Source organism: Sinocyclocheilus anshuiensis, unplaced genomic scaffold (assembly GCF_001515605.1).
Source record: "Sinocyclocheilus anshuiensis isolate Anshui unplaced genomic scaffold, SAMN03320099.WGS_v1.1 scaffold739, whole genome shotgun sequence".
Lineage (NCBI taxonomy): Eukaryota > Metazoa > Chordata > Actinopteri > Cypriniformes > Cyprinidae > Sinocyclocheilus > Sinocyclocheilus anshuiensis.
In genome coordinates, this window is record NW_015551105.1 from 375,913 (window position 1) to 399,499 (window position 23,587).

At 36.1% G+C, this 23,587-nt stretch overlaps 3 protein-coding genes and 1 long non-coding RNA gene across 6 annotated transcripts in view; 2 read left to right on the forward strand and 2 right to left on the reverse strand.

The window, feature by feature from the left end:
• Positions 1-4,091: 4,091 nt before the first annotated feature.
• On the reverse strand, positions 4,092-7,472 carry LOC107662866 (GLIPR1-like protein 1). The gene is made up of 5 exons (XM_016452979.1): positions 7,043-7,472; positions 5,709-5,945; positions 5,500-5,615; positions 4,918-5,003; positions 4,092-4,310 (listed from the first exon to the last, which is right to left on the reverse strand). The coding sequence occupies exons 1-5, from the start codon at positions 7,214-7,216 to the stop codon at positions 4,180-4,182; spliced, it is 744 nt and encodes a 247-aa protein (XP_016308465.1). The 5' UTR covers positions 7,217-7,472; the 3' UTR covers positions 4,092-4,179.
• Positions 7,473-10,249: 2,777 nt separating this feature from the next.
• Positions 10,250-16,010, forward strand: LOC107662841 (calcyphosin-2-like). The gene is made up of 15 exons (XM_016452957.1): positions 10,250-10,260; positions 10,383-10,428; positions 10,527-10,625; positions 11,025-11,258; positions 11,832-11,899; positions 11,994-12,083; positions 13,440-13,514; positions 13,590-13,685; positions 13,788-13,866; positions 13,942-14,057; positions 14,154-14,230; positions 14,814-14,962; positions 15,186-15,305; positions 15,428-15,524; positions 15,784-16,010. The coding sequence occupies exons 1-15, from the start codon at positions 10,250-10,252 to the stop codon at positions 15,945-15,947; spliced, it is 1,521 nt and encodes a 506-aa protein (XP_016308443.1). The 3' UTR covers positions 15,948-16,010.
• A 365-nt stretch (positions 16,011-16,375) lies between these two features.
• On the reverse strand, positions 16,376-22,581 carry LOC107662883 (ceramide synthase 2-like). 3 transcript variants are annotated; one of them, XM_016453000.1, is made up of 12 exons: positions 22,530-22,570; positions 22,303-22,392; positions 21,120-21,287; positions 20,723-20,840; positions 19,646-19,764; positions 19,464-19,521; positions 18,487-18,537; positions 18,202-18,294; positions 17,729-17,857; positions 17,097-17,203; positions 16,863-17,016; positions 16,376-16,762 (listed from the first exon to the last, which is right to left on the reverse strand). In XM_016453000.1, the coding sequence occupies exons 3-12, from the start codon at positions 21,281-21,283 to the stop codon at positions 16,652-16,654; spliced, it is 1,104 nt and encodes a 367-aa protein (XP_016308486.1). In that variant the 5' UTR covers positions 21,284-21,287; positions 22,303-22,392; positions 22,530-22,570; the 3' UTR covers positions 16,376-16,651. The 3 variants fall into 3 exon arrangements, with proteins under 3 accessions (XP_016308486.1, XP_016308485.1, XP_016308487.1); XM_016452999.1 differs by having other exon boundaries at positions 22,303-22,581; XM_016453001.1 differs by having other exon boundaries at positions 16,698-16,762; positions 16,863-16,877; positions 22,303-22,581.
• LOC107662884 (uncharacterized) overlaps positions 18,509-23,587 on the forward strand; it is a 34,400-nt gene continuing 29,321 nt past the window's right edge. The window contains exons 1-2 of the long non-coding RNA XR_001631257.1: positions 18,509-18,876; positions 19,205-19,269. This is a non-coding gene — a long non-coding RNA (uncharacterized LOC107662884). The remainder of the gene's footprint in view (positions 18,877-19,204; positions 19,270-23,587) is intronic.

Sequence of the window (23,587 nt, forward strand, 5' to 3'; positions counted from 1 at the left end):
AGTTACACTACTATTACATTTTAAATAGGGTAACTTGTAATCTGTAACCTATTACATTTCCAAAGTAACCTTCCCAACGCTGTGTGTGCAGAAGTGCATCTGTTCATGTCGAGAGTTTGGGTCCCCTATGTGGGCAAACGTTCCCCAGTAACACGCCATCCGATCGGCCAGAAGGGTCTCTTGAAGTGTGAAGTTAGTGCTGGGGGCGGAGTCAAAGAGAAAGGGAAGCTCTGCCCCATTGCAGGTATGATTGTAGCAGAACGGAAGCCCCGCCCAGATGTTGTGACCAGATGGATCGTGGTCAAATATATAGAGCCGAACGGCTCCGCCAACTCTCACTATAGAACGAGCAGACCGTCGAGCCGAACACAGAAACATGTAATCCGTGACAATCTGCAAAACAGGCCAATTTTATAAGCTAAAGAAGTGTAAGGACACATAATACCTAACCTTTATTTTGTGCTGTTTGTCTGGCAGTTGTTTTATCTGAAGGATACTGATGTCTTACTTGGGAAAGCATCACTCTTCTGTCCTGGTTTTGGTAGAAAGGAATGTATTTGTGCAGAATTTTAAGCGCATGTTGCTTAAAATGGCAGCAGTGTAGAGCACACATTTCAGCATTGATATGGACTGGTTGAAAACGCTGTACACAAAGGTCACACCTTCCTCAGAGGTTGTACCTATAGGACAGACCAGACGATGCTAGCAAACAATGCTAACCTTACAGAATATTCCAGGCTAAAAGAAAAAATGAAAATTTGCTGAAAATTTACTCACCCTCAAACCATCCGAGATTAGTTTGTTTCTTCGTTGGAACTTGATTGGAGAAATGTAGCATTCCATCACTTGCTCATCAATGGATTCTCTGCAGTGAATGGGTGCCGTCAGAATGAGAGTCCAAACAGCTGATAAAAACATCACAGTAATCTACAAGTAATCCACACCACTCCAGTCCATCAGTTAACATCTTGTGAAGCGTAAAGATGGGTGTTTGTAATAAACACTTCCATCATTAAGACTTTTTAACTTTAAACCATCACTTCTGGCCAAAATACGAGTCCATATTCCATAATGTTTCCTCCTGTGAAAAAGTCAATCCCCCATTGTCCTCAAAAAATCACTTCAAATCCACCTACATATTTATTTTGAACTGTTTTGGACTGTTTCCGCTTGTAAACGGTGCTTCATCTGTGCATATTTCTCTCCTGATCCAGACGAGATGACTTTTTCACTGAAGAAAGCAATATTATGGATGAGGACTCCTATTTTAGCCAGAAGCTTGAACAGTTTGAAGTTAAAAACGTCGTAACAATTGATTTGTTTCTTACAAACACACAGCTTTTTATTACATAAGATGTTAATTGATGGACTGGAGTGGTGTGGATTAATTGTAGATTATTGTGATGTTTTTATCAGCTGTTTGGACTCTCATTTTGACGGCACCCATTCACTTCAGAGGACCCATTGGTGAGCAAGTGATGTACAGGTAATGCTACATTTCTCCTAATCTGATCTGATGAAGAAACAAAATCATCTATCTTGGATAACCAAAGGGCGAGTACATTTTCAGCAAATTTTCATTTTTGGGTGAACTATTCCTTTAAATAAACATTAAGACTTGTTTAAATTCATCCCACAGCAATTATGTTCTGTGGTAATCAACAGCGTGTGACAGCTTAGCAAATGTTTAACCCAGAATATGCTGATGTTGTTGTTGTTGGAGCACAAACCTAGTATAACAGGCTTGTAACTCTGCCAGTGGCCTGTTTGGAAGGCAGTGATTGGCTGTTCCTGGATCAGCTCTCCATCAATGAACGGCCCCCATGTCTCAAAGACCTACAGGAAACAAAATGGGTTGATGATCTTAGAACCTTCAAAAGCACAGAATTCGTTTTTAATTTATTTCAGTGTTTGTACATGATGTTTATGTCTGATATATGTGTTTATTACATGGCTCCCTGGAATCTGGCCAGCCGCATCATTCTGCAGTCAGATATTTTTATTAATTGTTCACTAAATTATATATTTGACTGTTGTCCCAGATAACCATATTTCACTCTGTATGCTATTTTGTTCACATAATAAAATCATTCATCACATGTATTCATATTTATTTATTTGTTTTTATTAAATTTTTTTAGCAATCATTTTTAATTTGTAGCAATTTTATGCTTTTGGCATTTTTATTAGTATTTTTTTTATTTCTGTTTAGCTTGAATTTATTTTTATTTCAATTAATTTAAGTATTATTGAGATACTATTATAGTTTTTAGTAATATTTAGAAATATGTAACACTGAATTTCTTATTGGTGCTCCAGCCATTCATCATAACATTAAAGATAAGGATGTAATATATACTATAATTGTCTGAATGCACTGTTTTTTTGTGGATGGTTTGAAAATGTGTCATGATTGGAATGTTTCATACCTTAGGAGGACACAGCCGAGAGAACTCCCCAGCACACACATGCATGCATGCAGGACGGGGAAATGTGGCATCATACGTTTACGTCCAAGGTGACATGGGTAAAGGAGGAGCCCAGCGTTTGTCCCCCACAGACAGGAGAGTCTGCATACGGAATCCCATAAAACACATGAGCTTTATCCAGAGTACGGCCACGAACTCGCCCGAGATGTGTGATGACCACTGGATCTCCACTAGAGGTATCATGTTTTCAAGTTCTGAATTAAAATTAATTATTTTTTTGTTTGGCTTATAGAGCAAAAAAAAAAAAGTAACCCCAGATATTTTTCAGAAATCTATGAAGCATTTTTATGAAATGTTTTTGTCTTAAGAACTTGACTTACGCATTTTCAACCAAATTCTTAAAGAATTTCAAATTTTCTTCATCTCTGACATCCTTATGTGTCATTAGCCCAGGTGTACAGACAACCTAAAATAATATAACCATCGATGACACATTACTCCTGCACTAATAGAGCACTGCTGATTGATTACTCAGAAAAATAAACACACAACTACTTCAAAACATAATTCGTAACTCGTGACTCATAGCTGTTCTCACTCATGGCCTACAGTGTGCTATACGTACACCCGTTTCCATGGCGACTGTAAAATCATCAGGAATGTGTCGTGACTACGTTGCTTATATGTGTGTGAAACACACAACAGCTGAATTCTCAGGCACTGTACTGATGTGTATCTTCACTATCACACACACACTCATATTCACGTTTCATAATCCTAAGAGGTTGTAACACACTTTCGAAATGAGATTGAGTCTGAAGGCTAGAAAATCACACAGAAGACAAGCAATAAGAGTATAAAATATCAACCCAGGTTTATTCAGCTAGCACTTTTATGATGGCCATTCTTACAAGTAAAATGAAAATTGCAGTTTTCTAAATGCATTTACAGGCCTACTGTGTATATGGAACTAAAATAAATGATTTACACACAGCAGAAAAGAAAACTATACATGTATATTTATAGACAGATTTCTTATTATTATTTCAGTGATTGCTAATTTAATATCCAACCATAATGAAATTATGGAGAGATGCAAATTTTAAGGTTCAAGTTTGAGACATTAGGGAACAGGTTCACAGGATGACATTAATTAATGTGTTGCATAAAAGTGGAGTAGCCAGCAAACTCCTAGCTATTTCTAAGTGAAAATTGTTTCTACACCATTTTTTGGTGTACATTATATCATTATATTACGCAAATTAGTCATTCTAAGAGTAAGATCAGATAGACATACAGTAGCTCCTCTGTGCAGTGAATATGGACAGCTTTTAATTGAAATAATAATCAAAATAATTCTATGATATAAATAATTAGAATATTAATAATAATATTAATATTATTAATTTATTTTAATATAATATATATATATATACACATATAAAATATCAACCCAGGTTTATTCAGCTAGCGCTTTTATGATGGCCATTCTTACAAGTAAAATGAAAATTGCAGTTTTCTAAATGCATTTACAGGCCTACTGTGTATATGGAACTAAAATAAATGATTTACACACAGCAGAAAGGAAACTATATATATATATATATATATATATATATATTTATAGACAGATTTATTCTTATTATTTAAATGATTGCTAATTTAATATCCAACCATAATGAAATTATGGAGAGATGCAAATTTTAAGTTTCAAGTTTGAGACATTAGGTAACAGTTTCACATGATGACATTAATGTGTTTCATAAAAGTGGAGTAGCCAGCAAACTCCTAGTAGACACAGTCCAAGATTAGTCAGCCAATAGGAAATACTGTAGGCTGAAGAGGGCGGGCCATAGTCCCACCCAGGGAACCAGTCATATTCTGTAAAGAGAGACATCACAGCATATCTGAGCAAGATGTAGGTTTGAAAAACGTCATACTGGGAAATGTATGCAAAGTGGATATAAATATGGAAATGATAAATAAAGTCTAAAAAGATTAGATTGGCATGAAGATATTAAGATATTTTAAATATTAACATCATGACTGTCTAAAAAGCTACTTTGAAACAATATATACTGTGAAAAGCGCTTTACAAATAAAATTGACTTGTCATTTTAGTGATGTACTGTCAAACCTACTAAATATACTGTGAATTTTGTTACGTCTAAATTAACTGGTTTTATTCAAGCCAAATATATTGCTTAATATGACTTCATAAAACTGACTACACTGTAAAAATTATTTTTTTGAAAATAGATACAGATTACAAGACGATGCAATTTCAGTCTTTCTACTTCAAATTTCACATATAATTCAATGTGTCTGAATACTTTCCGTACCCACTGTATATAAACACACTAAAAAGAGGAGGATCTGATTTAGAATGCTGTCATTATCACATGCCTTCATGAGGATCTGATTTCAGATGGTGTGGATGGTAATGTTTAATTGTGTTACTGTGATGTTTTATTGTGAAAGCTCTTACTACAGACGTTGTCTCGGCAGATCTCTGACCCACAACCGCTGCAGGCCACACCTGCTATATATGGCGTAACACCATGAACGTGTCCCCTGTAACGGAGCATGTTACAATAACATTACTAACCATCGCCACAAGAGGCAGACATAGTGATATTTTGACCTGTGCTGAACTTTACTATATCATTGCAACTATAAATCAAGCAAAAACTATACAAAATTTAAGAATTTCCCATTTTACAGAGAATCAGGGTCATAACCACCATAGATGTAAGGTGGATGTGTTAATTAATATTCAGAATATAATATAACATAATATGTATAATATTCAGAATAGTGGTAAATATATACACTCTTAAAATTAAGGGTTCTTTATTGGCATCGATAATTCCATGAAGAATCTTTAACATCCACAAAACCATGAAAACAGTTCTTTTATAGTGGAAAAAGGTTCTTTAGAATATTTAAATGTTCTTCACAGTAAGAAAAAAATGCACACACACAAAAGTGTATAATTGTTTTTCATATCTCGAACCCCCTAGTTTTGAACATTTGGCTGCATCTTTGCAAATATTAAAGTCTAACTTACGTATCGCCATAGTTGCACACAAAAATAGTGGATTCTGGGTGAGTGGAGAAGTTTTCGATTCCTCTAGTGCACACATTTACAGCACAGCCCATCTTGAAGCTTGTAGACCACATTAACTGAAACATACAATAAATGCACAAATACGTAAGGTTGATAAACGAACCTTACTTTGATTTTCATTCCTGAACAATATTCACAGCTGAACATACCTGTGCGTAGTGGCCACACATGCGTGAGCAGTTGTTATTTTTGAGTGAGTAAGCTCCTTTGCTCCATCCGTGTATGGCGTTCTCCAGTGAGAAGGCTGAAAACTGAGCCCCCAGCCAGATGTTCTCACCCATCCACCCGAACAGCGGGTGCCCGAAATGTGCCAGCCCAGGGTGATGAGAGGCCTTGCAGTGTCTTGCTCGGTCTCTGGCACCCTTGGCCAATTCATTGTCCCAGGACTGTGGACAAACACACAAACAATAATCCAAATCAATTTGAATTACATATGATATGACTTAAGATACGACTGACAGGATTAAATGAACAAGTGCCTCTAAAACTTACATTTAAGCCCCATTCTCACCAAAAACCATAACTATATTACTGTCCACACCAACGTAAAAAATATTGTTTTGTTTGTTATAAACGCATGCTGCAGTTTTGTCGTCTCGACATGCTCCAGCTCTTTAAAGCAGGATTGATTTTGATTGGCTGTCAATTTATTTTACTCGTTCATCACCTGGAAAAATAAAATCGTTCTGTAAGTGATTCCAAAGATATCGTTCCTTTTCTGTCGTTTTCATTATACAGTAGTTATGAATCACTTAACTATTCCCAAATAATTAGACTGATTAATAAATAAAGTTTGAATAATTCAAATTCTTTGGGAATAGGTAAGTGATTCATAACTAGTTATCGTTCTTGGTCTCAAAATTCAATTTGTCCCAGAATATTCAATCCCAAAATATTTTATTTGTGCAACTTTGTTTGTTCCATGCTAAAATACTTATTCGAACTAATTCAACTACAATAACTTATATTTACAACATTAAAAAACAGGTTATTAGATCAAACAAATAACACATTTCATATGATCATTGTTGGAGAGATATCTGAGAATATCCTTCCAGAACCCTCTTCAGGCACCATCCCAATCAACAAGACCCTTTGTTTTCTTTTCATTCTTCTTCTACTTACAAAATACAGTCAAGATCAATTACACACACAATAGGGAGCCTTTCCTTTACACTCATACAAAACATCTCTTTATTGCCATAGCAACCCGAATGATGGTTGTGCATATTTGTTTAGACTGAAACTCTGAGACAAAAACAAAATGACATGCTGTAAAGCGAAATATTACCACGAGCATTTAAAATGTGAGACAATGAGTTTCACAGACAAACACGTAAACACACACAAATGAAGATGAACGTGAGTCAAATTGAGTAAATAACATGCTATCTGCGCGAATGATTATGAACACATAAATACTATCAGGAATGATTAATCTAAAACGAAACACCAAATACTGCGTCCTGAACACGTGTCTTACCATTGAGCGCGCGCTGGCCTCAGGTGGAGCGGTGCGCGAGCGCTGCGCGTTATGCGCCAGCACACACCTGCGGATGAACTCGGGTTCCGTTATTTCCGGTAAGAGAGACAGAACGCCGCAGGAGCCGTACAGAAGCAGCGATATCCGTAAGAGAAGACCGCCGATAGAGTCCATGTCAGGAGACTGTCCTGAGCCGCGCTGCTTCGCTCTGGATAAATGAGTCAATGGAGCATCACTGCAGGAGACGCGCTGACCTGTGCGTCATGGTGCCGTGGATTTGCCCACTCTCTCTCTCTCTCTCTCTGTCTGTCTGTCTTTCTTCGTACAGGGGGCTTTTTGAAGGACTAAAACTGAACCGCCCACCATGTCACGAAAAAATAAGATGCGCAGCACTCTTTGTCTTCATCCCTCACGCACAAGTTCTAGTGCTGGGTCGTTCTTGAGCGATTCGTTCATTTTGAACGAATCTTTAATGTGACTCGGGAAGAACGAGTCGTCTCGGGGTGCTTACCCTATGCAGTCTGAGCCGGAAGGAGAATTGATTAGTTCATCTCTCGAGTCTTCGGGTTTGAGTCGTTCGTTCATCACGTGACAGCCCCATAAGCCCAAACCCGAAGACTTGTCAGATAAGAGGTGAGGTGAGCTAATCATAGACTGAAGACCCAGGTAAACAATTAATTAATCTTTTCTGTTTCTTATAGCAGTTTTGTATTGTTTGTAGTGTGATCAACGTTTGCGTAAGTAGTAGACGTATTAGGGAAGTAACATGTAACATTTTAATTATATTTTGCTAAAATGAACGAAATGACTCGAAAAAAGATTCGTTCATTTTGCTGAACGAGACTCAAAGGTCCGAGTCGGTAAAATGATCCGAACTTCCCATCACTAATCAAGTTCACGCGCGCGCACACACTTGTCCAAATGTAAATTAAAGCGTGCGACAAAAATGGCCATTTTGCCATATTTAGCCCGTTCTTATTTAGAATATCTATTTTAAAAATACATTTTTAGAATGATTTTTTTTAGATGTCAGCTAAATATCAGTTATCAGTTAAAGGGGTCATATGATGCTTTTTTAAAGATCATTATTTTGTGTATTTGGTGTAACAGAATATGTTGACATGATTATTTTAGATTTATCCGAACGTGTATTTAAGATTTTAAAAACAAATTATTTAAATTATATTAAACATTTAGAACGATAATGGTTGTTCTCATGGAATATTGCCTTTAATCATAGATTTATTTAATAATAAAATTATTTAATTGTTTTATTTGAATATGGTCTTCTTTCATTCAAGATTTTTTTATTAGTACTTTGTCTTTGCAAGTTATGTGAGCAAAAAGTCTTTATTTTTTCTCTTTTTATGGTCGGTTAAAGGAGGTTTCTTTTCTTTTCTTGTACATTTACACAAGTACATTTACACATGTGAATGGATTACTTTGCAGCAGCATTTTAAATAATTTTTAAATAACTTTTTTTTCACCTACAATAATTTTGCAACAATTTTTGTTTACAAAAATGTATTTACTTTGCTTTAAATTGTATATAAATAAACATTTACAAACTGGTTTTGTTGCAGCATTTTACATTTTTTCTGTAATAACTAATTTTAGTTTACAAATACTTATTTTTATGTATTTTTCTCTTAATTGTAAACATTTACACATGAGAATGGATTATTTTGCTACAATTTTGGTCGCTTTTTTACATTCAGTACTTTTGCAACTTTTACAATATTATTGATTATATGTAGATTTAAAATATCTTTTTTTACCTTTTCATGTACTTAAAATTTATAAATTTTTCTACCTTCGCATAATTACATTTCAAAATTTGGTCCTTAGTAGCATATTTTATTTTACTATATATTTTACTGTGTTTTATATATTAATTATTTTTACGCAAGTCTCATTCATGATCATAGTCTTCATAAATGCATTTTAAAATGTATTTATTTTCTATTTAACTTGGTTGGTATTGTGGTAGACATTTCAGACTACATTTCCCACAATCCTTTCATGAGCACAGTCACGTGTGTTGGGTTTAAAATCACCACAGCAACGGGAGCCCGGAAGTGAAACTCGTCTTAAAACCTGTTAATTTGCACAACTGTTCACGTTAATAGTGGACAGCACCACTAATAATGAAAGCAAACGTGAAATCTTCACCTTTACAGAAAAGTGTGCAACAGTTAAGTGCGTAATGCCTGTAATGGCTTTTTAAAATGAACAAGTGTTACGTATATTAATTATTCTGTCCATTTATGTGTATATTTATATCAGAAGGCCATAAGGCCAGCAGAGTAAGTTTAGAGAAATAAGAAAAGCTTACAAACACATACAGCTCTGGAAAAAAATGAAGAGCCCACTGCAAAATGATCAGTTTCTCTGGTTTTACTATTTATAGGTATGTGTTTGAGTAAAATGAACATTTTTGTTTTATTCTATAAACTACTGACAACATTTCTCTCAAATTCCAAACAAACATATTGCCATTTAGAGCATTTATTTGCAAAAAATTACCACTGGTCAAATTAACAAAAAAGATGCAGTGTCTTCAGACCTCAAATAATGCAAAGAAAACAAGTTCACATTCATTTGTAATCAACACAATACTAATGTTTTAACTTAGGAACAGTTCAGAAATCAATATTTGGTGGAATAACCCTGATTTTCAATCACAGCTTTCATGCGTCTTGTCATGCCCTCCACCAGTCTTTCACATTGCTGTTGGGTGACTTTGTGCCACTCCTGGTGCAAAAATTCAAGCAGCTCGGCTTTGTTTGATGGCTTGTGACCATCCATCTTCCTCTTGATCACATTCCAGAGGTTTTCAGTGGGGTTCAGGTCTGGAGATTGGGCTGGCCATGGCAGGGTCCTGATCTGGTGCTCCTCCATCCACACCTTGACTGACCTGGCTGTGCTGCGTGGAGCATTGACCTGCTGGAAAAACCAATTCTCAGAGTTGGGGAACATTGTCAGAGCAGAAAGAAGCAAGTTTTCTTCCGGGGTGACCTTGAACGTGGCTTGATTCATGTGCCCTTCATAAAGACGAATGTGCCCGATTCCAGCCTTGCTGAAGCACCCCCAGATCATCACCGATCCTCCACCAAATTTCACAGAGGGTGCGAGACACTGTGGCTTGTAGGCCTCTCCAGGTCTCTGTCTAACCAGTAGACGGTCATTTGTTGGGCAAAACTGAAAATGGGACTCATGTAGAGATGCCTGATTTAAGAAAAATTTGGAGTGGTCTCTTAATTTTTTTCCAGAGCTGTATAATAATTGAGTTGTTCATTAATTATTTATGCAATTTATTTAATAATTAAATATCTCACAGAGTTCCAGCGCTAAAGTTAGAGACCCTGCAAGACACGGAGGAGGAGGTGGGATAACAAGACATGATGCTGTGTAGTTTATTAACTTGATTAAGCAAATAGAGTCCAAGTGGATTTAATGTTAATGTACATGTCATTTTGAACAGCATTTCCCCATAATTCCAAAGGATGCTGCTATCAAGATTGTCCCAAAAGATCTGACAGCAGTGAGCTGGGGCTCTCCAGCCTCCACACAATCAAAGCAGGTGCTCATTCAAAATGATCTTAAATCACCTAAAAATTACAATTGTGTCGTAATATAGGCCTCTTTTTTTCTGTGGAACAAAGAAGAATGATTTTGAAGTACTGCTATTTTTTCTCCAGTACAATCACAATGAATGAGGCTTTCAAGCTTCAGAGTTTACAGTCTGTTTCTCACATAAAGCCAACATGTTTTTTCCCCACATAATAAATCTTTAAATCTGTTGTATATCAGTGTTATTTTAATATAATTGAGATACTGTTACAGTTTTTATGAATATTCTGAATTTGATTTCAGTTAACGTTTTTATTTTTATTTCAAGTAACAACAATTTTGTATGGTTTTAGTTACCTATAATCACCTTGCTTTTTTAGATTAAGCATCTTGTGCGTTTCACACCCAGTGTTTTGCGACCAAGATGAAGGACTCAATTAAAAATCAGGTGTTTGCTGTGGATCAAGGAGAATCATTACAGCTGAGCCACAGAGTCCAGACACAGAGAAGTCCACTGTCCAGTCACAAACCCAACCTGGATTCATCCCACTTCACCTGTAAAATCACAGCACAACCCAACCACAACCAGTCCAACACTGTACGACCAAACAGCAAGATGAGGTTATGCGGTGAGTTCTACAAAGTCAGAGTTTTTAGCGTTAAAATAAGGACAATGGTCAAGATGGATCATGTTCACTTTATAAATAAATCATATACAGCACCCTTACATCATTGAAACACTTTGTAAACTTTATAAATTAGTCCTACCTGTCACTCCAAAACGAATGTCATGGAAAACATGTTGAATGCTAGTGAATATGCAGTCAATTTATTATTTTATTTTATTTTTCCACAAAAAGCAATTTGTAACAAGTTATATTTTATTTTGTCCACACATTTATCACGTACCTACACAAAAGTAATTCATAACCATCTTTAGTTTAGTTTAGTTTATTCCACTCAAAGCAATTTATGTTTTAACAGCACATTTATGTTTCCACACAAAAGCAATTTATAACATTTTATATTTTTTTCCACACATTTATTATGTTCTTACACAAAAACAATTTATATATTATTTTTATTCCACACATATATCATACATACATGTTTTTGACCAGAGTTTGTTGTCTCCCACAGGGTGTTTGTTATGCTCCAGAAGTCCTATGTGAGCATTTAATGTGATTGGATGACATGTTTATGTGTTTGTGAGTAGGAGGAGCTTACCGAGGACAGGAAACTGCAAGCAGTAATTGAGCAGGTTATGGTGGATCAGCTGTCAAGGTCAGTATCTCTGGTTTTTTCTCTCTCTGTTCCATTTTTGTTCACAGTTTGTGGTGAGTAATAACATCGTGAGGTTTCTCTGATGCTCACGCAGGGCTGTCATTAGCGATCCGGAACAGAATGCTGTGTCTGTCAGTCCCATGAGTGTCCCTCCACGCTACAGGAGAACTCTTCACCACACTAAGTAAAACCCACACACATACATGACTCAGATACTCAGATACAGATACTCTCCCCTTCTGTCTCATTTGGATTTGTAGAATGTCACAGTGGTTACGTCCCCACTTACATTTTTTTTTTAATATATATATTTTTGTATTTTTATACATAATAGATGTTTTTGCTAAGGAAAGCACCACTGTTATTATTGCTCATACTGATTTCAAGAAACAACTAATCTTAAACTTTGGCAGCCGCATAGATGCATGCAAAAAATCACTCTGGACACCTTCACAACCACATAGCAACTCCTTTGCAACTACCCACAAGCACTCAATAATCGTGATGGCCAGTTTTGCAAGTACCACTCACATTTTCTTTAGAAAATATAATAGCATAAAAACATAAAAGTTCTCAGAATCTTGCGATTGTGTTGTCCAACATAATATTTGAAGGGAAAAATATACATTTCAAATACACACACACATGCATACACACACACACACACACACACACACACACACACACACACACTAACATATATATAATGTCAGTTTACATTTTGATTTACTGCTTTAGGTAAAAGCACCTGCTAAGTCAAAGTTTCTCAAACTTTGGGGATTGAGAGGGAACTGCAGGGGGTTTAAGAGTTTATGAAAAGCTAATAATTAATTAATGAATTTAAAAATATAAAATGATGTGTTTAAAATAAATAATTTAAAATGAAAACCAATCAAAATAAAAAATGTACTAAAAGATGAAATATTTTATTTGTTTACCTGTATAACGGGGACCATTAACTGACATCAGAAAACAATGAACATGCAAATGTGTTGTTAAATTATTGAAATATTAACTTAAAACTGTTTATTTCAAGTATTTGAGGTATTTCTAGTATTTTTGGTTTTTGAGTAAATATTTTAGGTCAAAAGGGTTTGGCTGACAAAAAAGTTTTAGAACTACTGTGTTGAAAAAGAAAGAAAGAAAGAAAATTTTTAAAGCAGAGAGCAATGGTTTTGAACCTCAAACAAAAATTACAGACTCATCCGACATCATTTTCACTGATCCTGTCTTGAACCACCAATCTAAAATTTTGCAAGACTGCTGTTTGTTTGTACTTCATTGCAATGATCTAAAATGCTACTAGAAACTCTAATTAAATATCAATAACTCATCTAAAAAAACATGTTACATTTACAGGAAGAAATTGAAAAAAGGGGGGGTTTTGTTGAACCCAAAGTGCGGCAAAGAACCATTCTAATTAAATTTAGTTCAAATTTGTTACCACTGCACAAAAAAACACCCATTCACATGCTTCTATTTTGTCTTTGGTAAAACCAAAGTGTTTTGTGATATTTAGGTTTTCGTTTTATGTCTGCAGAGTAAAAACTCAGAAGTCTTTAACGGAGAACAACTTATCCAACAAGCTCTGCTTTCAAGCCAGGATTTTATCAAGGTAGTCACAGCTACTTACTTACTTTCAGCCATTTTTAGTGTTTTATTTTGTAATTTGCATGTGTTCGATATATAGGTGTGGACGTGAAGCGTGTCGAAAACTGATCGGCTTCTTTTTCACATGTGACCAAACACTGACCGTGTACGAGTACCGAAATGTTGGTAAAAACAGGTAAGGCTATAATGCTTTGTATTTATACAAATACAGCTCACACATAGTTTTCCTCCACATTTAGGTGTCTGAAAATATAGTTGTTAATCATAACTCTTTCAGATGGAACGCACTGCCCTTTATCGTGCGTGGTGTGTATTTGAACAGAGGGAGGCCGTACTGCCTGCAGGACATCTCACAGGTTCACCACACTCATCATCTGTCACTCACACACGGACTAATATTAATTCATTAACACTCTGCCTACATCACCCAGGGTGCCGAGCTTCATTTCTGTACAGACGGCCCACACCTCCCCCAAAGTCTGAGACAGCAGCCGTGCCTGACCCTCAGAGTTACTGATGTGGATGATACAGCCAAGGGAGCCCTGCTGTATGTACCACTCACACACACACACACACACACACACACACGCACACCCACACATGTGCGCTAGTGAGAGGACTCAAGAGTGTTTCTTTAGCACAGAACTCAGTCTGGGGGAACTTTACATCATCTCTCTGAAGAGGAAATCAACGATCGAAACGCTCTAAAGGAAATTCAAGGTTAATACACACAAACATTTCTTATTAAAATGCATAAATATTCATCCAGAATGTTTCTCACCCACACAAACCTGTTTATAAGGTGACGTAATTTTTAATGTTAAAATTGGAGCTGTCAAAATTTTTAATCAGATTAATTGCATGATATGCCAGTCGGTAAGGTTGGTAAGATTTTTAGATGTTTTTGAAAGAAGTCGCTTATGTTCAAACATAAAAACATTATTACTTATTGCTATCAATGTTGAAAACAGTCGTGCTTCACATTTTTCATATTTTCATATTTTTGTGGAATCTTTTCTAAATAGAAAACATATATTTATTGACACTTTTGATCAGTTTAATGCACCCTTGCTGAATAAATAAATGTACATATAATTGAAACTGGCTACTTTGAAATCAAATTCATCAATCTGGTCTTGCGCCATGAGCATTACATTTTTAAGATTAAAAATGCACATGGCCACCTGAAATCACACACTTCACCATAAAGTGACTGTGTACTGTTAAGAGCTACATTCATAATTAACCAGTCACAGAATGCTTGAATTAGAATCCAGAGCTCTGATTGGTGGATGTTTTGCAGGTGCAGTGCATGATAGGCTGAGGGGACGTGCGGTCCGAACCCTGATCAATCTAAGAGATTTGCAGAATTTAGATCTAAAGGCTGATAGTATTCAGCAAAAAGAGCTGCTCAGACGGCCTCTGATGGAGCAGCTGTGCCTCACTCCGCAGGTAGAGAGAAATAAATTAATCCATAACATTAAACTCATAAGATGTATTTAAAAATCTAAAAGCTAATTTCAAAACTATTAAAAATATATATAGATATTTCAAAAAATATCTATCCAGCCATACAGCAGAAATGATGAGGCTGTAGAAAAGCACCAGGCATGTTGATGTAGAACATTATGTGAGCGTGTTGAGTCGTTACATTAGCGTGTGCCGTGTGTGACAGGACTTCGAGGCGGTGTGGAGGATTGTGAGTCGGTGTGTGGAGGGGTGGGTGCACCCCCCTGATGTGATGCCTGCTGTTACCAGGGAGATGAGCAAGAATAGAAAAGCCATCTTCCTGAAGGCAACAGACCAGCCGGACTGCATTCATCCTCCAGAGGACGCCATTGAGCTCTGTGACTTACTGAGTTTCCATTCTGGCCATTTGCTGCTGTTTTGAATATTTTTATCTTTCTCTTTTTTTAGGTTTATGTAAAGCTTGACCCAAATAAAACCGGCTCCATTTTCCTGAGTGATATTGAAAAATTCTATAGAGGTAAACAAGAGTCTGACACAGCACTCAGTGAGCCACTGATCATTTAGTCTCTGGCTTGCAGGCGGTAGGTAGTATTGTAGTTGTGCTTATTCAGTGTCAGTCAATATTTCATGACAAACATTGAGTGTTAAACTTGTGGTACTTCAGTATTCATTTCCAAAAAGACTGTATAGAGTTCATTTTACAGATACGCTTAGGAAGCTACAAGAGTAATATTACTGAAATGACCACATGGATGATTGATATTTATGAATTTATTACCATTCTTATGTCGAACTGTTAACAGAAGACGGTCTGAACCCTGACTTCCTGGCCTTTGTACGGGAAGCAGGAAAGGTCACCAAGACTGTGTCCTACGCTGAGTTTGAGGACTATTATGAGGGTCTGAGTATTGAAATCCCTGATGACGAAGAATACATCAACAATCTGAGAGCTACATGGAGTATCTGAGAGTACCTGCGTTGTTTATAGAATGACACTTTCTGAATATGAGTGAAATACTGAGCTTTTAAGTTTGTTAATAGTGTTTGTCACTATATATTACTCTTCATATTCATATTATATTATTCATAGTATGCAGTGTTGTATATTGCATAGCATAGTGTAAAGTACAATTAAAAAGTTCGGGGTCGGTAAGATTAATATTTTTATTCAGCAAGGATGCGTTACATTAATCAAAGACATGATGTTACAAAGGATTTCTGTTTTAAATAAATGCTGTTTTTTTTTAACTTTCTATTCATCCTGATAAAATTTATCACATTTTGCACAAAAATATTAAGTAGCACAACTATTTTCAACATTGATTTTACTATTTTCAACTATTTTCACAATATTACTGTTTTTACTGTATTTTTGATTAAATAAATGTGGTCCTGATGAGAATAAGAGACTTCATATGGATACATTTAACTACTGTTTGGATTGGCACTTGCTAAGAAGTTTTAATTCATAACTGTTGTTTAAAAACATTAAATCACTGTTAACATGAGTAATAATTTGTATTTTATTTATCTACCATAATATCTGTACATATACAAACCTTAATATGAAAGGCTATGTAAAAATGAAAATTCACAGATGAATCATGTGTCCAATATGGACATATATGCATGCATGGCATCAAAAGGCTATTTGAGGAAGGTCTCCCTGTGTCAATGGCCATTAGACAGTCCGTTAACAGATCCATTAGAGTAGGTGTGTGTGTAGTCTTCCTCAGAACCCTCCTCATTCTCTTCTTCATCGCTGCGCTCATCACCCTTCAGCTAAAGAGAATGAAAGAGAATTAATATTGTGCATTTAGTTATTTATTTATGCACATACTGCTTTATTAGTTATTTTATATGAAGAACAATGGATACTCACTTTGCCAAAAAGAAACTTTTTGACCATGCGGAGGATCAGGGAGGCCCAGAACATGTGCAATAACAGCAGCACCACAAGCATGACGTTAAAGAAATAATAGCCGAAAAAGGGTTCAAACTGGTCCAGAGGATAAACCCACGTACAGTGGATCAACCTGTACTCACGACACACACACACAATTTAACAAACGTAACCCTAAAATCTCCCACTCATTTACCTCTGTCACACACTTACCAGAAAGGGAAGATAATGAGTCTGGTTACCATGAAGACCAGCGCGAACACCACAAAGATACTGTTGCAGGTCGTCTCCCATCCAGCATAGTTGAACATCTTAGCAGACTTCGAGAAACAGAAAAACGACAACACAAAACACCCCATACATACACTGACATTCAAAAGTTTGGAGTCGGTAAGATTTTTTAACGTTTTTGAATTAAATTTAGTGCTCATCAAAAGTACAGTAAAAACCTAAATGTTGTCAAATATAATTGCAAATTTAAAATAACTGTTTTCTATTTTAATATATTTTGAAATGTAATTTATTCCTGTGATGCAAAGCTGAATTTTCAGCACCATTACTCCAGTCTTCAGTATCACATGATCCTTCAGAAATCATTCTTATATGCTGATTTGATCATTCTAATATGCTGAAATAGAAAAATATATCTACTACAAGAAAAAAAATATATCTCCTACTATAAATACAACTATCTCCTTTAGTGTTCCACAGAAGAAAGTAAGTCATACAGGTTTGGGACGATGTGAAGATAAGTAAATGATGACAGAATTTTAATTTTTGGGTGAACTATCCTTCCCTTTAAGATATGTTTAACTCTTCTTTCACTGTTTATCGCTCTCTCTCACCTCGAGTAGGACATCAGATGTGTCGTGCACCAGCATGACTAGTGTGCCAATGCGAATGTAGTTAGCACACCAGGAGAAGGACAGCAGTGTAAGAGTGGCCCAATGATGGACCAACTGCTCCTTAAAGTCCTACAAATCGACACAGAGAGAAATAGAGCTCCATAAACCTAGAAAGGCATATCTCTCAAGATATGGCAACTTCATATTCCTATCAAGTTTTCAGTTATTTACAAATTCCATAAAATTTCTCCAAAAGCGTATTATTTTAATGAATGCATACATCCATTTATTAAAACGTACTGCATTGAATTGCATGCATTATTGCTAACTGACTGTTTTATGATCTTATTAGCTGTGCTACCTGCAAGAGTGCTTATGACCTTGATGTGACCTTAATAATTTGAAATACAAAATCTTTTAGAGAAGATAAAATATTTATAACTGATAATGTAACGAAAATAGTGCATCCTTACCTTACGTTTTACATCTGCAGCAACACTGAACAGTAAAGAACCATAAAAACTCATCTCAATGATGTAATACCAGTACTGAGAGTCCAGCAGTGACTGCACACACACACAAAACAAACATATTTAAAAACCAACCACCATACAAACATGCTTGCACAAACACAACCCTCCCAGAACAACATGCAAATATTCAGACTGGTTTTCACTGTGCTACGTACAGTATATTTGTTTTTGCTTTTAAACCACTCGAATGTAGTGTTTTTTTTTTCTTCCATAGGTTATACTTACTTGTTTTGGAAATCCTGCCCACACTTCCCGTAGATCATAAAACCATGGTTTCTGTCGCACAAAACAATATAACTCAGAGTTTATTTATTTATTTTTTGAACCAAATAATCTCATTAAATGAAATAAACACTAATATTTCAGTCTGTGTATTAGAGATGAGGATTTTTCAGTGATTCGTTCTCGTAGTTGCATCGTTACGCCAGTAGGTGGCGTCAAGTGAATGAATCTTTGAATCATTCGAATCAACAGATTCGTTCAAAACATTGATTCATTTAATAGGAATGAAACACCGCTACGGTGTGTTACTACTAGGAGATACTCGACGGTTGATTAACAGTTCGCTGGTGGAGCAAAAATACTCAAACTAACCGTCAATATTGTGTCTAAAATGTAAGTTACTCAGCATTGCCTTCTTGTTTATTGAACTGTTGTATAAAAGCAATTTCATAGGCTACTCTCAGACATGCCGTTGGTCTGAATATCACTGTGATAACCTGCACGTTTGCTCGTGTGTAATTGTTCAATTCTAGGTAGACCTACTTCAAAACAACAAATTTATTTCTGTGTTATTAAAAACCCAATTCAAAAGAGCCCACACATAATTCACTACCCTAAACCCTAGATATGGTTGGATATGGGATTACATGCCTAAATTTAATACGTTAGTATGCTTGTTTTAACAACAAATTAATGTATGTGTGTGCTTGGGTGTGTGCAGGGCCTGTCCATGCCTGTTATTGTACCCGTTTGTGGATCTTTCTATCAGACTAGCGCTGTTCACAGGTGGGAAATTGTTACTAATTACCCCACAGGCATTTCTCACAAACACACATGCTGATTCAAGGTCTCTCCTGAGAATCTCTGCATGTGCTGCAACACACACACACACACACACACACAGCTGTTTGGAGGTCATTCAGATGTTCAGATGCAGTCTGAGGGAACCACACACACACACACACACACAAAACACTTACATCATATAAAGCCAGCACTCCCCCGAAACATGACCACAGATAAAAGGCAAACCGCCAACTACAGAAAGGAAATACTTTTGTTAATAACAGACATACACGGGGTTACAAAGGGTTAAAAGGCCAAATATGGGCAAATACGAATGAGTCAATCATGAAAGTTTGTTTAGTGTGTGTAAATAGACCTGGCTTCTTTGAATTTCTTCAGTAGTCCGGTTCTGTCTTGGTTCCTCCGTCTGCGGAACCAGCGCTCGACCTGCCTTTCCGACCAGCCCAACTTTTTACATACACCTTTTATATCTGCCTAAGTGCATAACATACACAAACATTACTAGACACACAAACTTAATATGTCAATATGTCCTGGCCCTACATATATACATATGTATAGGACATATGTTTCTATTAGCGGTGCTTGTTGAAGCCTGTTTATGTAATGCATTACAAATGTGTTCAAAAGGTGTTACAAAGATACACTGTAAAAAACAATTTTTTCAGTCTTTCAAAATTTCACATTTAATTCAGTGTGCTGTTTGCCATTCTTTGTAATTATTTCTGAAATTTCAGTCAATTTCTGAATGAAAATCGTTTCAAAGCCATTTTTCCAGTGTGTTAGTAATACCTTATACATATTGTGAGACATTATATATGTTCATAAATAACTGAACTACTATTATAATACATTATAATATACACATGGTTACACCTGTAACGAATCTAATGCATTTTAAAACTTGGATTTAATATTTGAATTTAATCATGTGTTTTAATGCATTATACTGTTTATATTTAATGTTCTATTATAACATATTGCCAATACTATTACAATAATTAATGAGAACATTCAACTTATTATAAGGTATATTATTATACTATATACTGTATAGAATAATTTTTTGAGGGTAAATTTCACAAAAACATGGCATATATTACTTGATAATTATTCTTAATTGTGATTCCCATAAAAAAAAATCAATCATTCAGAAACAAAGTTTTATTATTATTATTATTATTCATCAAAATAAGTATAAATGGAAGTTAACAAAGATTAAGAATTTGGGGGTAATTTGCTTAATTGTCAAAATAATATCATAATGTAAAAAATCTTAAAGGTCCTTAAAGTAGTCTTTTTTTTACACCAAACTTATTTTTCTTCTGATTTTAGGGTGGAATGTGATCTGAACATGTTCTGAGATTAAATGCGATTAGTGAGAATAAATCCATTATAGGAATGCATTAAAAATGCGTGTTTCGGGGGTTACCTGTGTTGGATTTTTAGAGTGAGTTTTGTAGTATTTTTCCAGTATGGGGTTGTGTGACGCTCTCATGCGAATTTTGTCTTTAACCCCAAGAGCCTCAGCGACTGGCACCGCGATCAGTCTGTTGATTGAGGGAGAGGCAGCGAGACAGAGTCACACCTTCATCTGCTGTTAACCAGGGATGTTCACTGCACTTCAGCAATTATGAGAACATATAATACATGTTGTGTTTTGAATGCTGGCGTTCTCACCAGACTTATTAATTAGCTTAAGCAGTAAAGATTCCTTGACCAACTGGCTTTACCAGCTCAGTGTTCCTGATGAAAAGCATGGATATACAATTCCACCAGCACATATCAGCAAAAACCAGCATGTAAATTTCGCTTGTGTGTGTGTGTACCTTTCATATAAAGCTCTTAAGCCTAGCAGCAGGACTGCTACAGGTAGAGTGATGTACAAATGGGACACACGGGCATAGACATGCCCCTCACTGTCCTGTAGGTCCGCCCACATCACCGGCCTCGGCAACCACAGCCGATCCCACCAAAACCACTCACTGAGCATCGCCCTGTGAAAAATACACAAACACAACAACAGCATTTACATGCTGTTAAGTGAATGAATTAACATGTAAATAAATTCATGTAACTGTAATTTTTAACTAGAAAAGCAAAGTTTGTCAAGACAGACTTTGAAAAGGCTTGACAGTCATGAAATTTATAGGCCTTACAGACAGAAAAACATAGATAGATAAACATAGATAAATCAAGGCATTTAGGTGGATACAGTGATGTTAAATAATATTTCTTAATATTAAAACCAGTAAATTTAGATGGTTACCATTTTTTTCAATGTACACAGACAGACTGAGACAGACAGACAGACAGACAGATAGACAGACGGACGGACGGACAGACAGACACAGAATAGAATATTTGGGTCCATTTTCCCAGGCTATTACTGTTATGCATTAGCTCCTGTAATAGGATACATAACTGAGCACAATACACAATAGAGACAAATGAACACAGACACCTGCAAAATTTACTGGGAAATTCTGTTTACTAGTTTCTGTACCACTTCAGGACCATAAGTTTAGTCCTTCAGAACATGGAGGCTTTTTGCAACAAAGAAAATGTGACTTGTTTAACAGTGGCAGAAACATTAGTGGCAGACTTTAGATAACTGACATGCAAATACTGAAATCTACAATAGTATGCGGGAACAGATTGTGAAAAAGAGTTCAAAACATGTTTGAACAGCTCTAAAGAGAGCCATTTATGAGTCTCACTGGGAGTATCCAACTGCAGTACGGATCTGGACTTACATAAATTCATTCAGACCCACAAGTCCAGCTCACAATAGAACAATAGTATCTAATTAACCTTGTATTACACATAAGGCAAAAGCAAAACACTCTGATTCAAGTAGTATTTTGTTAGAGCGAAAGCAGTTTAGCTCAGGTTATTGCATGTGTTCTTATAGTAAGCACTGACAGTTTGTTACCATGACAAACAGACACACATAACGTCCCAAAGACTGATTGAGGAACACATGCCAAACAGAAACAAACACATCCATACCTTCTTTCCCCTCTCAGATTTGTGTCCTCTTCTAGTTTTACACACTCTTCTCTTTCCTCCTCCTGATTTCCTGCTTTTTCTGTTGTAATTCTGTTCACACACACACACACACACACCTTTAAGCTGATCCTCCAGAGCTGTGCCCAGTCCTGATGAATCCACTAGGTACTAACAGAACAAGGGAACTCTCTCTCTCTTACACACACACAAACACTTTCACTGCATACCTCAACCCCCCACAAAGAGCTCATTGAACCGTCTGTGTGTGTCTTGAAAGGGGGCCAGAGAACTGGATATGTGGGAGGGGCCACAATCACCTCAGGTATAGTCAAAGAAAGGCCGAGTTAGAAGGAGCGAGAGGACATTAACCTTGAAATATTGCATGCCCTAAACAGGTTAATAACTCACAGGTTGAATAAGAGAAATGTTCTCTTTGTTGTGACATTCTTACTTTGCATTTAGTGTTTTAGTCCTTATTTACATTTATGTGCTTTTATTCAAAATGACTTACAGTGTGGTCAAGTTTTACATTGTTTTTTTTAATCGGTGTGTGCATTCCATGAGAACCAAACCCGTGACCTTAGTGTTGCTCGGGTCATGCTATACCAGCTGAATTACAGGAACACTCTGCAAGTGGTACTCGGCAACTTGTGAGAGATTTGGAATGAAAGCATCTACTTACTCTAGCCAAAATCCTACAGGAATGTGTATAGGATTCCTGCTGGATCATAACTGGAACCAACTGAAAATTATACTAATGACTTTTGTACAGGACTTCAACAAAACACAAACCAGAATCTGTATCTTTTAGAACACATACTGTAATTTGGGTTTTTATTCTTAGCAGTCAGATAAAATGCCCATGTAAAACCTTAAAAGTCATTTAAAGAAAATTGTTTAGAATTTTTAAATTCCTATAGCGCCCCCTGTGGGATTTTTAACTGTACATTAGCAAGCCATAGTTCTTGCAATGCCCCAATCAAAATCTTCAATTGTTTAAAGGGGTCCTATTATGCTCTTTTACAAAGTCTTGATTTTGTTTTGGGGGTGTACTAGAACATGCTCTCACGTTTGGTGGTTCGAAAAATGATGAAAACTATTTTTTTTCCACATAATTTACATTATTAAAATACCTTTCTCCCCAGCCTGGCACAAACGGCTCGATTAGTTATATTCTAATGAGCCGCTTTGTGATATCACAAAGCCCGGAAAACAAACGCTGTAGTCCAAACGAGCCGTTCGTTGTAGTTCTTGAAAAGGAATTTTTAAAAAACTAAATATCTCC